The 16,135-nt window shown below is 40.5% G+C and overlaps 2 protein-coding genes and 1 long non-coding RNA gene across 4 annotated transcripts; 2 read left to right on the forward strand and 1 right to left on the reverse strand.

The window, feature by feature from the left end:
• The first annotated feature begins 4,846 nt into the window (after positions 1–4,846).
• LOC108082136 (uncharacterized) lies at positions 4,847–6,029 on the forward strand. The gene is made up of 3 exons (XM_017177439.2): positions 4,847–5,168; positions 5,252–5,793; positions 5,874–6,029. Exons 1-3 carry the CDS (start codon positions 4,947–4,949, stop codon positions 5,947–5,949), a joined length of 840 nt encoding a protein of 279 aa, XP_017032928.1. The 5' UTR covers positions 4,847–4,946; the 3' UTR covers positions 5,950–6,029.
• Positions 6,030–6,728: 699 nt separating this feature from the next.
• Positions 6,729–10,202, forward strand: LOC138928119 (uncharacterized). The gene is made up of 3 exons (XR_011444583.1): positions 6,729–6,758; positions 8,452–8,647; positions 9,776–10,202. It is a non-coding gene; the product is annotated as an uncharacterized lncRNA (long non-coding RNA).
• Positions 10,203–15,545: 5,343 nt separating this feature from the next.
• Positions 15,546–16,132, reverse strand: LOC108082134 (uncharacterized). 2 transcript variants are annotated; one of them, XM_017177436.3, is made up of 2 exons: positions 15,994–16,132; positions 15,546–15,905 (listed from the first exon to the last, which is right to left on the reverse strand). In XM_017177436.3, the coding sequence occupies exon 2, from the start codon at positions 15,896–15,898 to the stop codon at positions 15,731–15,733; it is 168 nt and encodes a 55-aa protein (XP_017032925.1). In that variant the 5' UTR covers positions 15,899–15,905; positions 15,994–16,132; the 3' UTR covers positions 15,546–15,730. The 2 variants fall into 2 exon arrangements, with proteins under 2 accessions (XP_017032925.1, XP_017032926.1); XM_017177437.3 differs by having other exon boundaries at positions 15,546–15,929; positions 15,994–16,097.
• Between the last annotated feature and the right edge of the window lie 3 nt (positions 16,133–16,135).

Here is a 16,135-nt window from a genome sequence, read left to right on the forward strand (position 1 = left end):
AACACACACAGGGCACATGGCCCCCGAAAAATATTATTAATATCAGATGGCAGTGTCGCTCAATTTAAAATATTACTAGCAAACACATTCCGTGAACTTGAGTAATTTTTTACAAACAACTTTTGGAATTACTTAATCGCAAAGTTCTCGGGCAGAGAAATGTTTGTCGAGGAAGAAGAAAATGAAGACAGGACAGAAGGAAACGAAAGGAGCGAAGCGAAAGGTAGGCGGCACATAAATTGTGTTTATTATGAAGGCTGTAGCATACTTTTGTGCGCAATTTAAAGTGCAAATACGAAGAGCAAACGGGGAAATCCCCTCCCCCAGACCAATCTGTTTTTCTTCCCTCCCCCAGTTCTCTCTCACGCATTTCATTAAAGCGCAATGAAGACATTTTCCGGTGGGGGAGGCCTGCGTGTGTGTGTCGGTGTGTGCCGGGGGAAAGCTGTTAAAAAATATTTGAAACACTTGAATGTTTCCCAACTGACACTAGGCCGTGGGGTTGGCATCTTCGCGGCCCTTGCGAGCTGCCCCATAAAGAACAATAAATATTATTTATGGCCCCGGTGATAAGGATACACACACGCACACATTCCTTCGCAGCTGCAGTCCGCCATCACAGGTCCTGTCGCTTGTATTTATATTTCTCCATATCTAATCGGTGGCATTCCTGGCATGCAAACAGAATGAAAATATTTGCCAAGGTATGTAATATACTGGAAATATATTAGAAAATAAATACAATAAGAGCTTTATATTGAGCTACTCAGGCTTTTATTTTATGTAATTTGTTTTACTTAAAAATTTAGTTAATTATCATCAATTCAGTATAAAATCTTACCTTTAAATGGTTATAAATTCCTTTATTTCCATATTTTTAATGGCTTTCTATTTATATTTTTCTCTGTGCAGGAACCCTTTGCTGTGTTTCGTCGAGTGCCCGCTAGGTGGCTTCCTTTATAGTTGGCCTAATGAACTCGCACACACGTACATTGGGCGGGCATAAATGAGCCTTTGAGCCCGCCATTTTAAACACCTGCGTCACATAAAATAAAGTCACACCTATACCTACAGCCAAGGCACAGACGTGTGTGTTTACCTGATAAATACGGGCGCAAAACCGGCACAGAGACAGGCTCGTGTTTATTTTAATAATGTTAACCTAATTAAGTGATTAATATGCAAAATGTGCGCAGAGATTAAAACGATGAGCGCGCACTGTGTTTAATTATCGAATTAATATTTTTTTCATACCGCCAGCTGGCTGGCTGGCTGTGTGTGAAAATCGTTAGCCGTCAGTTTAAGGTTAAAGTGCGATAACAATAGACCTAGTTTTTGTGCATGTGTTTGAGGTTTTGGTAATATCAGACCATTAATCAAGAAACTGTCTGGGCTGACAGGAAATTTTACGCCTCTGACACTAACAATCGCTTGTTTACATGTGAAATTTGCCATCTCAGATAAGGCATTTAATTTTGAGTTTGCAGGTTAAAAGGTAAAATAATTTTGAGAGCTCTTAAAGCTGAATTTTACTTTACCAACACCTGTATTTATTTATTAGAATCACAAAAGCTTTTAAAAATTGGAAAATATAAATGCAAAGCTCAATTTATGGCATATTTTAGAGGGGGCTTAAAGTAAATACGAGCTCACAAATAACACACATAAAAACCAATTTACTTAGATTTGGTTATTTATTTCCCAAAGTAAGCAGATACAATATGAATTTACCGACAAATTGGAAGCCTAATTTATATCGCTTTGCTCGGCCACACATCAATATGGGTTTACAGGGGAAAATTTGCAAATGTCCACACGCCCTTTGCCTTTGAAGTCGTCACCACTATTTGGATTTGTTTCCCAATCAGTAGTCGACATTATATGCGGGCTATATTTGCATCATTAATAGATGTGTGTAGAGGGCTTTATAATTCACGAAAGTCCCTTTTGGCAAGATGTTTAATCTATGCAAATATTGATCTAGAGACCTGCCTGAGTCGGCCATTAATCCAAAGATAATTTCTATTATCTCTTGAGTCAATAAATTTTGCTGAATTTATAGAGTTTGGTATTCCAGGTGCTGCGCTTCAAGTTAATAAAGAAACTTCTGAGTTTTGGTCCTTATTCCCAGATGAACATCTGCTCCATTTCACTCATCCTCTCGAGCGTCCGATTAACGTATATCCGGCAATTATTTGCGAAAGTGTTACTGCCAAAAAGTAGGCAAGGCGAAGGAAGTGTTTTGCATAAGCCTTCGTCCTGCAATCTTTCGACACTAAAAGCTACTCAACGTTTTCCTTTTCTTCTGCCTGCTTTCAAGCAGCTAATTGATGAAAGCTCCAAATGGTCGTGTAACGACAGCTGAGAAAAAAAGGGGAAAAAAAGGAAATCTCTATGAGCCTTTTTTACGCTTTAAAAGGTGCTCCTGCTAAACGTTGATCATTTATATAGAGTGGGGACAGGAGAAAGGCCTTGGCCAGCTGTAGGAGAAGGAGGATGGCTTTGGAAATTAGAATTAATATTTTTTCGCTGAGTTTACACAATTTCAAGTTGGCTGGCGCGAAAAATGCATGCTCTGGTCAACATCCCCAACCCATAAGCACTGTTGTTGCCAAGCGGGCTGCGTGTTTGGCACCCTTTTTTATGTCCTTATACCCTTATTTTTTAGGTTTTTATTTATATTCAGATTTAATTTAGGAGAAAAGTATACAAAATCATTTCTTTTAAACAAAATTTACTTGGGATTTTAGTATAAAATTATAAAATCGTTTTAAGAAGAGTTTTTTGAAGATCTAAGATTTATTTCCAGAAAAAATGTGTTTGTTTTTAATTAAGTTATATAATAAATTATGAAATTTAATGATAATAATAATAAACTGCTTAATTTTATACAATTGACACCATTCGTATTATGAGTTCTCCTTTTTATACAAATACTATATCCACTTCCATCTCTTGACCCCTTGCCAGGGTATTCCCAGCTTCGATTTCCTAGAACTGTTCCTTCCTTCCTCCTGTTGTGTGTGTGTTGCAGGTGAGGTGTGCAGAGGTGAGAAGGAAGAAAGGAGCCCATCTTGCTGCTGAGCCAGCGTGCTGCAGTGGTGCATTCGTGGCAGCTCCAGATGCAGCTGCTGCAGCACTGATAATAAATTCATGATGAAGTGTAATTTATACACTTCATATGCGCCCAGCTTTCCTTTTGGCCCTTTTCCAGCCCTTTCTCTGGTGTTTTTTTTTTTTTTTTTGTTACCCCTCTCATTTAGCGAGCTTGACAGAGGTCTGACCCAAAAGGCGAAAAACTTTCCTCAAGGCCTGCCAGCCATGCATTAAACCTTGAAATGTTTGCGAGCCTGGGAATTCGCTAAAAACTAATTACAAATGCCGCCCAGAACGGAAAGAAAGTCGAAAGCTGTTTGCCGCCTGGCTAAAATTTCATTTCAAATTAATCTAATTTTTTGAGGTTCTATTTTTCTGGGGTTATTTTTTTTTCTTGTGGCTCTCCTTCGGTTTCGGGTCTGCGGGATTGCGTCTAATGAGAAATGCTGATTTTGCACTCTGCATGACGTTGCATACCAATGAGGGGGTTCCGGTGATGGTGGTGATGATGGTGGTCCGGCAGTGGTCTTGGCATATGATTTCCCTGGAACTGGCCTGCATAATTGCATAATTAGTGGTTAGGTGTTATGTAAATGGTTCTGGAACTACGTTGATTGCCTCTACGCACAAGAAAGTGACCTGCTAATGACTCAATGGCAGCTAATTGGAGAGGCGATACCACCTCGATTAATTGATGACTTTTCGATGAACTTCAAGTGGCTAAACCACGAATTATGAGTTGGTGTTTTCGGGGGATACTTAAAGTGCTCGTATCACTCACCAAATATGACATCTAAGTAGAATTGAATGTCCATTTAAATTGTTAAATACTCGAGTGCCATTCCCACGTCACTCTAACCGAACGACAGCTTGACTACGTATTTGCTCGGATGTCTATCTGTTTACCTTTATGATTATATGCATTTGGTATTGGCCCCGGCTGTTGGTCACTTAGTTTTCACCTGCCATCCTTCTGTCTGCTCTGAGCAGCTCTTTAGCACCTTTGAGGTGCCTTGGTGTGTGTTTGCCCAGCAGAGAGTAAATATTATGGACATATACATATACTATATGCATTCACGTGTATGCATCGGACCATATTTGGTTCCGCTTAAATTACCATAGGAACATGTTAGATGAATGCAGCTTAATTTTCGGGTTCGCTTAGGACTTGGAAAATGGATACTTGCTAGTCATTTGTGGTAAATTCAAATAAAATTGCTGAAAATCGATGCTCTGGTGTCTGGTTCAAATTTCAAAAAGGGTCTTGCTTTGAAATTTATTGGTTTAATTGGGGAAGAAACTAAGATATTCATTGGTTCTATTCAAATACAAGGTTATGCAGCTTTAATATGATTTTCATAGAATATTAAAAAAATAAAAGAAAATTCAGAAAAGAGTTTAAACGTTTAGATACATTAAAGTTTCTATACCTAAAGCTTAAAAAAATCTATAAATCTGTGATTTAGAACTAGTCTGCGGCTTTCTACTAGTTATAAATCTTTATAAAAATTTTCAAACATTTTAATGTTTAAAATTCTTCTTTAATTTAAAATATCATTTTTCCCTAATATTATGCTTCTAGTGCAGACTTTCCTCATACCCAGCGATCTCTTAACTTAAACAAAACTAATTTAAATTATTATTTAAACAGTATTACTTGTATTTTACCTTATATTTCCCTTTTCTTTGAGTGTTTAACCAGCCAAGTCGGCCTTTAAGTAGGGCCCTCTTGCCCAGCGATCTGTCCAGTTGTGAACGCACCTTCGTACCGAACACACGTGCCCCGCCAAGACGCGTCGCAATCAATTCTTCTTTTCGACTCGTATTAGAACTGGTTTCACCCCATCGAAATGCCACTGATAGCCCTGGCCCTGATCGCCTTTGGCCTAACTCTGGGCCAATCACTGCCCATCGATGAGGGAGAGTCGGCGCCGACGGTGGTGACCGGCGAGCCGGCAGAATCGACGGCAGGGCGAGTGGTCTTCGACCAGCGGCAGACGGGTCGTTTCAACATCCATGTGAGCATCAAGGATGTGGCCATCATCGAGGTGGGCCAGAATGGGCTGGCCGAGGTGAGTGTGTGCGGAGAGCGTTCGTTTGTTGGTCCCAAAAACCAGTTGGCCAGCTAAAAATAACCTGGGGATCTCTCAATTAGGAGACATACAACGATGAGGAGGATTACTATTACGATGACAGTGCGTTGACCGTCAAGCCGATCAAGCTGACCACAGAGGCCAGTACCACGACAAGCACCAGGGCGACTTCGCAATCGGTGGCTCCACCAGAGACCACAGAAGCCACTACACCCAGCCCCAACTCCAGCTTCACCTCCAGCCTGTTGGCCGACATAGCAGCCAGTGTAACAAAACCCAAGTCCCGGCTGAATAACTTAATGATTGTGGAGACACCCATTGGTGGGGTCACTAAGGCTCCACACCTGCATCCACACCCACATCCACACCATCCGCTACATGGCAGGTCCAAGGATATACCCACCGTGGCCGCCGCTGCCATAACGCCGCCTTCCCTGCCCGATGGCATTGAGTATACACCGCCCAAGGGTCCCAACTCTCCCATTTTTAAGGTGAAGGTTCAACGATCTTCGATGCCCGCCGCCAAGAAGTCAGCCGCCGCCGCTGCCCGCTGCCGGGGCCACCAGGTGCGGGATGCCCATGGCAAGTGCTCCGACTCGATCTAGTAAGCCAAAGCATAGATAGAATCCCCACTAAGCCTCTTACGAAACCTAACTCTTTCCTTCTTTTTCTATATTTTTCCAGCAGAAAGCTGTACAGCATGCTGGTTGGTCTGAATTTTCCCTTTTTGGCAGCCGCCAATTCTGCAGATAGTGTTTGATGACTTGACAACTAAACGAGCTATAAGACATAGAACTTAAGTGCCACTAATTGGGTCTTAGCCTTGAGCGTGAAATATATTGACTGAAAGAAAGGCTATTGTCTGAATTTATTCTATTTAATTTTGTGGAAAAATATTAGCTGCTTAGATATTTTTATTAGAGATTAAACTAACTACATATTTAATAACATATTTAGGTTTATTTAATTATTATTTTTATTATTGCTATATATATTTAATAATGTTTATATTGAGAAATTATAAAGCTCTTCTGTATTTTAGTAATTAAATCATATTAAACCCTTAATTTTTGTAAGTTTTTCTCGCTAAAAATATATATTTAAAATTATTTTACCATCCCAAAAGCATTGACAATGCAAGAAGTCTTCTTTTAGTGTCCCCAGTGGAGTATAAAAATAATATATTTCCCAAATAAATACAGTATGCTGCATAGTTTTTCTCAAACTTTCCTTAAAATCCTATGTTACAGACAAACTTTTTTCACAATAAGCCAAAAAATGTTCATCTCATATGCTAGTTAACAACTTGCAACGCATAAAGTCAGTTTAATTTAAATTTGTACTCAATTTAAAATAATTTCCGTTTGACTTTAAAACACTTTCAATGTTGGCTGTCAGTGGGAATTTTAATCTGTGCAAGTTTTTCAACAGATCCCTTATTAATATGCCGGTTTTTTTTTCGTAAATTGCGAATGTCAGTTGATGAATTGCATTTAATTGGTTAATGGAGAAATGAATTGCATTGCCGTGGCGTATACACATATATGTTGTGGCGCTCGATTTTCTTTGGTGAGCCATTTCCAGGCGTAAGCCAATTTTTCACCTTATATAACGCGGGTTTTATTGCCACGGACATTGGCACGGGTTTTGCTTTATCAATTTGTGTTTGTAATTTCCGCATGCGCTTAAAATGCAATTTCAGTGCTGAAAAAGCATTGTTTTCTGTCTGTGTTTGTGAGGTTGCGATGCGATGTGCTGCTTAATTGCAACTGTTGCTTTTGTGTGTGTGTGTGTGTGGGGCAAATCTTTGGGGCGCACACGTTGCACACACCGAGCCGTGCTCTAATTAAATTAATTGCTTAATTTTAAGTTAATTTGCCACATGTGGCAAGTTGTCCTCGTCGTCCAGGATTGGCTTGGCAGCAGGAGCAGCAGATGCTCAGCATCTCTCTCGGTTCGGGCCATAAACTACCGGCTCTGGCCATATTCCCACAGCAACTGCATTATCCCGGTGGGCGTGATTGTGTGCGGGGCTTCAATCGACTTTAAACTTAATGCCCACAATGGCCTGGCCTATACATGAAATTGCAGTTAGCCAGAGAGTGCGTAATATACCATTTATTTACTAGACACATTTAAGTAAGACAAGACCACTTGAAAACATTTATTCAATGGCCAATGAAACATTTCTGGTTTCATTTAAAAACGTTTAAAGACCGGTTAAGGGATTACTTCTTGATATTGACAGTGTCCTTTAGTTTAAGCTTTTGTTATGCAATCTTTTAAATTTATTCCCACTCCCTCTGAGCGCCCAGGAACGACAAAAACTTATGCCTTTCAGGGGCAACTTTGTTCTGAAATCTTTTTTGCCAAGTCGCCCGCACTAATTACCTACATTAGGCCACCTGCACAGACTCGTCGGCACACTCAATTAGCAACTGTAAACTGCAATTTCTATGCAGGCCAAGTGAGTCGTCGTCGTCCTGGCCAGAAGCTCAGCTGGGCAACTTTGTTGCTTTCCTTGGTCCCTGCATTATTTATGCCCAACCCCTTGACCTTTCGCCAGAGCTTAAATGCTATGTTTTTTTTTTGTCAAATTAAAGCAAAGCTAAATAAGTCAGAGACAAAGGGGAAGAACAACAGTTAAACGGAAGCTGGGCTCCAAAAACGCGAACAACGCGACAACTTTCCGAAAAACCGGAAGTGTAGCAGACACAGCGGCGAAAGTGTGCGCTTTTGGATTTGGTTGTTCGGCCATAACGGATGCGGGGCGCCATCTTGCAGTTGTTCACAAACATGGCGGCAAAGCCCAAAGCCATAAAGCCACCCAGCGCGGCATCTCCCTACCCTCTCCCTCCCTCTCTCTCTCTCACTCTTCGTGGCGCAACAATTGCATTTTATTTATTGCATAACTAGAGGCGTTTATGGGTCCGAGAGTGGAAGAGGAATGGCAAAACAGCAGCAGAATTGTGGAGCACTCATCCTCCAGTATCTCCTCTCGGATGGAGCATGCATACCCGCAGTCCAGCATAATAATTACACTCGCTATCAGCGCCGACATTTCGCAATGAAAAACTGCATTGGCACGCAACCTGTTGGTTGGCTTCCTGCTCCGTTTTCTCAGAGAGAAAAATATAATAATTAAAGCTCTAAAACTTATTTAATCTTAGAGAAATTAACTTTACTTTTTAAACTATATTTGTGGCTTGGTTACGACCTTTAATTCTGATTATTTAATCCTCTAAATCCTCCTTTCTCTCAGTGCAACTTCACCTCCTCCAGGTCCAGCTAAACGCTGGCTAAGAGGAAGCGCCTGAGCACGCTGACCAGGAACAAGGGGCTCTTCTCACCCTCCGGTAACAGCTCCTAACTATGCAAAGCCATAAAACGCAAGTGTCGCACGGATTATTCATGGACGGGGAATGAAGATGAAGCGGCCAGAGGGCTGCCAGTGACAGGTGAGCGCACGGAAAGGGAAAGGAGTCGGGAAGACGTCCAGTTCAGGAGTGGCAGATGCGAACGCAGGATATGGCTGGCGGGTGGGAAGGCAATCTAAGAATAGGGCTTCGTGAGAATAGATTGCATTTAAGATTTAAACTTTATTCTATTTAAGACTAATACTTTTAACAGAGAGAAAAATGAAGAGAGAGTTTCAGTCTAACAAAAATATGTATAGCTTTAGAAATTACTTTAAATGTATTGCATTTTCTGGTTTTTAAAATTTTAATTTTCCATCATGAGTACATCTTAGATTTATCAGTCAACCCTTCAGTTCCTCAAAGTAACCCAAAAAGTTCTCAATTTTGATTATAAATTTGCCTACATTTCACTTTTTGTTTAAACACTCAATTCGCTGACTCGAAATAAATTCATTTAAATAAACGAGTGGATTTTTTTGGTTTATTTTAGTCAGTTACATTTGACTGGCTCGCCAGTTCCAGTTCTATCAGGTATCACTGCCTGAAAGCGATGAGTTTCTATAGATTTGTTCTCGAATTATTTGCTCAACGCATTTTTTCTATATTCTTTTTTTATTTGGGTGCGCTTTTTTGCGAATTCGATATGCACTAAAAGTCAATTTATTCACTTGACTTAATTTGATTTCAACCTTCAAATCCTGCCATGCCATTTTTCGCGCAATTGTACTGTATGGAATAATCCGTTTTCTGGATTATCGGATTGGTGATTCTATTACAAAAAGTGACAAATGATAGTTTAATTGGATAGTTTTTTTTGGTTTTATTCTAGAGAAGTTATATATAAACATTTATTTGATAGAAATTAGACATAATTAAGTGTGAGTTAGGGCTTTTATTGGCATAAAGTTTAGGATTTTTAGTTTGTAAAACAGAAAAATAATTATAATTTATATTGTAACAAAAAAGAACGTTCAAAGACACATTTAAGGTAGAAAATACTTTAAAAACTCACACTTTATGTAGCAAAAAATATTACCAAATCAAAAATTTTCACTGCCTCATCACTACCTTTATCACTTATAATATTAAATCAATATTTCCCATATATTATCCACAATAATATGTATGTACATCGTTTAGCCTATATTTAAATAAATCTCTTTATAGGCTCATCAGGTACACACATGTAAATTCCAACAATATTACTCATACGCCACGAACGCATGTCCCATTGATTTAAATTCAAGAAATTCAACAACAGCCGCAATCTGGGCCGCCTCCGCTCATTGTTAACCCGCACTCAATTCCATTTCCAATTCCGAATCCGATTCCCCGGCCCCCTGTACCAAGTCGACTCCCAATATGCTCCACATAACCGAGAGAGTAGGGCCAGGATCTCTATGCCCGGTAATCGTACGTGTGGAAAAGACGTCAGCACTGATTGCTGCATAAATGATTGAGCATGTGTGGTCGTGTGAGTGAGTGTGTGTATGAGTGTGTGCCCCTCTATCCACGATGACTTGCCACAGCCGAATCCCACTCACTATCAGCATTCCTCCATGCAACAGGACCTGCATCTGAACCGATGCCTGGCTGGCTGGCTGGCTGTATTATATGAAAATTGATGGAAAATGCCAAAATATTTAAATCTAATTTTGTGCCAAGCGACGGCCCCTGTCAGTCAGCATTCGCCGAAGCCGCAGGCCCTGCATTCGGTCTCCAAACGTCGTCCAGTTAGCATTTAAATATTTTTTTTTTTTTTTTTTTTTTTTTTTTTTTTATTTTCGCGCGGGGTCCCGCTTCCACCTCCCGCCCAACCGACCGAGGGGCGCAGCCGCGTGACGTACGGCACGAATCGCGAACTAGATAGACGCGGTAAATGAAAGAAGAAAAGAACGAGGAAACGTTACGAGAGTTACGATACGAGAGTAAAATTTACTAAGAAAAAAAATAAAATTTATTAATATATATATATAAGTAAAATAAAAGTAAAAACGCATGCAAAATAAATATAATAAGTAAAAACGCATGCAAAATAAATATAAAAAAATATAATATTATGTAACTAACTAATAACTACGATAAATAAATAAAAACGCATGCAAAATAAATATTAAAAAAATTAATATAATGTAACTAAATACTACGATAAATAAATAAAAAACGCATGCAAAATCAGACTAAGGTGATACATTACGAGCTAACTCAACAAGTATTAAAGTTTTTAGTACGGAAGGGCTGTCACTACGAATTATAATGTCAGAGAGGCGGTTGTAATCCGTACATAAAACCCTAAAGGGTTCGTGTACTTCAAACTCCCGCCTACAGTGATTTACAAATAAAGGGATTAGGGTTCTAGATGTTAGTCGGGGAACGTGGAAGTTAAGCTGCCCTAAAAGAAAGGGGCTCTCAACATCACCGTTTATTAGGTTATGAAGGAATACGACACCAAGCATCGTTCTACGGTTAGCTAGGGAGGGTAAGTTAATTAATAGGAGTCTACTTGAATAGGACGGTAGCCTCTCATCAGCATCCCAAGGTAGGCCACGGAGGGCGAAAAGTAAAAAGTTCTTTTGTACAGATTCAATACGGTTAATATGGATTCCGAATTGAGGACTCCAGACGCATGAACCATACTCCAATATAGGGCGAACTAACGAAGTAAAAAGGGTCTTCGTTATATAAGGGGAATCGAATTCCTTCGACCACCTCTTAATAAAACCGAGCATGCCTTTGGCTTTATTAACCATGCACGAAATATGTTCAGAGAACGAAAGTTTAGGGTCTAAGCGAACGCCTAAATCATCAACAAGAGATATTCTTTCAAGAGCGCAATCATTTAGCATATAAGTTGCAAACTGTGGAGTGACACGTGAAAATGTCATCAGCTTGCATTTAGAGCTATTGAGGTATAAATATAATTTCTAATCTGTTTTTTAAATCACTAATTGATTACTGGATTATTTACCTTTACATTTTAAAAGAAATTAAGGTATTTATAATAACCTTAATATCTTTTAAAATTTCTTTATAAATATTTATTTATTTTCCATTTATTTTCCGCCCAATAAACAATTCTAATGATTTTCCTATTTATGATTTACGGCCGCCTGCTCGCTTTCTTTTATCTGAAATTTTATAAGAGGAAATTTCACCTGGAATCCATTATTGATAGGCAATGTATGCTTGCCATTTGCCGCATTCCATGGCCATCTGTGTGTGTTTGCTTCCTGTCGCCCTTAAACAGGACTTGAAATGAAATTTAAATACCGGCAAATTGTGTGTCTTGGCACCTGTCCGGGCAACCTTAACTCCCCCCCTTTTGGGCACACCTCTGGCCCAGCGAAGCGTCCAACAATCCAGCGTCATTCGCATTTGCTATTTCCGCTTTTACTCGGCCGTGTTGCTGTGTTGGCATTTCATTTAGCGCACAACTTCACATTTGCCTCAGTCGTTGTCTTTCCTTTGCCCGTCTCTTTTTCCCATCGCTTGCAATTGCCATTTCCGCTTCCTGAAATTTGCCATTCGTTACACACGATACACACGGACACAGACACAGGCACAGGCACACGGGACGAGGACGACTGAAACCGAAACTTGTACAGAAACAGAAACAGAAAGCCGCTCTCCGCATGCACCGACATTTTCATTTCCATGCTTGGGCGCATCGCAGCGAATCAATTATTCATCATCATCGATTAAGTAAGAGGGGCGGGCGCCAGTGCCCCACCAACCCCCAATAGCCCCAATCTCCTGCCCCGTCACACTTTTATTGTTATGATTTCTGCCGTCTGTAATGGGCACACTTGAAGGACTCCAGCGTCGACGAGCAGGACCAACAGAAAGGAGCGGAGCGCCCAAGCTGGAGAAGCAGGAGTAGCAGGACACCATCAGGAAAAAGACAAAGGCCTTACTCCCCTTTTTGGCGGCTGCTCCATTTCGCGTGAATTTTCCTCTCATTTTCTCGGCTTTTCATACGCTGTAATTGGTAGGCGTTAGGGGTATCTAACCATTCGAGTGTATGAGGGGTTTCAGTGGGTTAAATTTGGAATTCATTTAAAGGATACAAGTATATCAATTAATGTAAATTAAATCATAAGGTTATCCCACAGATACGAAAGCTCTTATACTGTATCCTAAGCCCACATAAACCAAAAGCAGAAGAGTTCTAACAATATAAAAATGAATAACCCAAGTGTAATTGCTTCTTCGCGTGACGGAATCAATGGTAAATATAAAAGTCGAGCAACTTTCCTCCTTTCATTTTTGGATTTTTTTTGTGTTATTTTAATGAGAATCGGTGGGCCTTGGGCCGAAACTAAAAGCCGAGATTCGCACACATATGCTGACATATCAATGTGGCGATGGGAGGTGGTGTGTGTCTGCATGAGAGTCGTATATCTACACAAACATAACAATACATCGCCGGTGGAGAGATTGGGGCGTAAAAGTGGGGAAAAGCGGACAAGGAAAAGCGGCTGAAAGAGGGGGAAAAAACAGACACATGTACTGCCGGCCATTTCCCTGCCCTCTCATCATGCCGCTGGGCCTTGCTCCTTGCGCTTATTTTCGCCATTATCCATTAAATATTTATGAAAATTGCTTTTGCTGCAGTTTTATTCACTTTCCCGCTTCACTTTGCATGCGTCGCGCCAAGGGGAATCCCCCACTCACACACACACACACACACACACACTCTCAAAAAGAGAGATATTCTGGGACCACAACGAGGGGCCAGTGAAACAATAAAGCTTAAGATTTCAATTTCCTTACGGCTTAAAGCTGACTCTTGGCATTCGGCCCTCGCTCCCCTCTCTTGTGCGCTTTCTGGGCCCCATAAATCCCGGCAAGACATGTGCCTAGATAATCCAACATTATGAAAAAGAGCTCGGCTACAATAAATATTCGCATCAATGGCGCCATTTTTAATAGCCAAATGTTAAACGAGCTGCAAGGCTCTCTATAATGAAATATGGCCGATGTGATGCTTGATACTCAAGCGCACACAGGACCACTGATATAATCCAGATGCTCAAGACTGGCTTTCGCTGGCTTTTCAAGAATATATATGTTTATATAATTTACGTATTTTATATCTGAGGTATATGGAGAGTGATTAAGTGGAGGAAAACTAAGCCGGAAATGATAACAGAAGCCGGACACTAAATATTTAGTGGATTTAAGTGAGACAAGAAGATTGTTTAAAGTTGCCTGAAGTTTTTGTTGAAATTTTAACAATATTATAAATTATTCGTATTTAGTCTGAGGCTTAAATCATTAAACTATTTTAAATTGTTGTTTAAGACTTAGAACATAAATATTTTCAGAAAACCCTTGACTTAATTTCACCAAATATACGAGATAATAAAGCAGGAGTCCTTAACGAATTTATACTCACCTTCTTGCCTTTGACAGCTAGCCGTTGCTGTTGTAAATATTTCGGGTCTTGGAATTTGATCCTTTGGCATTCCGAGGCCAATTTACACACACATTCTAACGCTCCGCACCGTCCGTTTAACTCATCACCTGCCCTGACACCTGGCGCACGTAGCAGCTATCTAAATTTCAATTAGAGTTTAAACCACCCGGACAGGAGGCGGAACAGAGATCCCTGTAGCGTGTACCAGGAACCAGGTAACTACGCCTTCACCTCCCTTGAAATAACTCAGCTCATTAGTTGCATGTTCATGTGCGGCAGCATTTTTTCCCGAGCTTAAATCACTGAGGGAAGGGAGGGAGGTAGGGAGGTAAGGTTGCAAGGAAGTGTTGCCCCCGCCCCACTATTACATCTCGAGCATATTTACAATATACATTTTTCTGCATTTTTTTTGGAAACGGCGTATCATAAATTTGTTGCGAGGGATTTCGTTTGGGGTATCTGGGCGGGTTTTCCTTTTGAGTAACGATACTTAATAAACCCGCATCATTTTCCCATTTGGTACTCGCACTTCACACGATCCTCGCCCGTGGCCCTCGCTCTCCATCGAGATTCGGCTTCCACTTCCCGTTTCCGTTCCCCTTCCTCTTCCTGTTGCTACTTCCAAATTACCTGTCATTTCGAAATTATGATGCCAAGGCATCGCTGCTGGCTAAGAGCCGGAGGCCTTGTCCGCCTCTCCCCCCCACTCTTGTTCCTGGAGGAACAATTTTTATGTTTATGGCTAAAAGCGCTGCCTAATTTTATTTTTTTTTCTCCTGCCGCAGCCACATATCTCAAACTAATGCCATACTGCTGCTGCTCGTCTCAGAATGTAAAACCTTATGCGCATTTTCCGATTGTAATCTCCCAGCAGGAGATGGCAAGGGCCACAAAAATCATTTCGGGGAATCATCATCTTGCTCCGGGATGCCTGTCATCAGGCCTCCTCTCTCCATACACACACATGGTTTTTTACTCGAAAATAACATGACAGCCCGATGATATCCCCTTAAAGTGGACATTTTCGGCAGGGCGCCAAAGTAAACACGGTGACGGAGGACGACTTGGCATCCTGGGAAATGGTTAATATGAGATTTACTTCTTGCCGAAAGCTGACAACTGAGGTTTTGATTGGTCACAAGGAGTGTGTGGAGTGCGGAATATCCCATAAACCAAATGAAGGACCAGGCGAAAAGCCAACTGGAGATGATGAAGAGGCATTGGACACATGAACACAGATTATGGCATAGAAATGTGAAATTTTCAGGGAATATATTATGCTAAAAAGGGTAAGGTTATGATTTCAGATGTATTGGGGAATTTTTCTCAGGGCTTTGCTGATATTTAAAGTTGTTTAATTCTAGAAATTACTATAAATTTCTAAAATAATCCTCTTAGATTCCTTAGACTTCATTTTATTTTAAAAATTCAGGCAAAAGCAACGGCTAATTTCCCTAATTTATTAAAATTTAACAGAAGCATTCATTATACATTAGAAAACAGAAAAAAAGCTTCAAATAGTTGTTTTATAAACATTTTTTTAAATTCTTAAGTTGCTTTAATTCCACAAACAAACCATAAATGACTTAGCGAATCCAAAAGCCTAGATCACCCTCATTCCTCCCTTCAGACCATCTTCTTCGTTAGCTTTAATTTGGTGGGTAAACCAACATCGTCACCACAATCTCACTCAAGTTCTAGGCCTAAATATTGGGAACCAAGCCGACTTCAGGCAATTTACCTTCCAGGCTACGAATCAGAAGCACACCGGCACAAAAGGCCACCGAACACTTGACGAATGACCAGGAGTTGTGGTCACTGTAGACCGTTCGACAGAATTCCAGAGGCTTCAGCTGCGACCACAGGGACATCTTGAGCCTGAAAAATTTGCAGAGTCAGAACCTAATGAGGCGGGCAGGAGGCTTCAAGGCAATGAATTACTATTTAATCACGCCGTATTTCTTACCAAACACTCGCACCAGGTATTTTTGGATATATGTATATTTGGAATTATGTACGTGCTGTCTGACCAGGTATGTATATAGAGCAGAAACGAATGGCAATTTCATGACACACTTGCTCAAAAGAATTTCTGTTTTCGGGTTTTT

This window comes from Drosophila kikkawai, chromosome 2R, assembly GCF_030179895.1.
Source record: "Drosophila kikkawai strain 14028-0561.14 chromosome 2R, DkikHiC1v2, whole genome shotgun sequence".
NCBI lineage: Eukaryota > Metazoa > Arthropoda > Insecta > Diptera > Drosophilidae > Drosophila > Drosophila kikkawai.

Coding starts and splice junctions, on each gene's coding strand:
- LOC108082136 (XM_017177439.2), top strand. CDS start 4,947: ATGCCACTGATAGCCCTGGCCCTGATCGCCTTTGGCCTAACTCTGGGC. Junction 5,169..5,251: donor GCCAGAATGGGCTGGCCGAG/GTGAGTGTGTGC, acceptor TCTCTCAATTAG/GAGACATACAACGATGAGGA. Junction 5,794..5,873: donor AAGTGCTCCGACTCGATCTA/GTAAGCCAAAGC, acceptor ATATTTTTCCAG/CAGAAAGCTGTACAGCATGC.
- LOC108082134 (XM_017177436.3), bottom strand. CDS start 15,898: ATGTCCCTGTGGTCGCAGCTGAAGCCTCTGGAATTCTGTCGAACGGTC.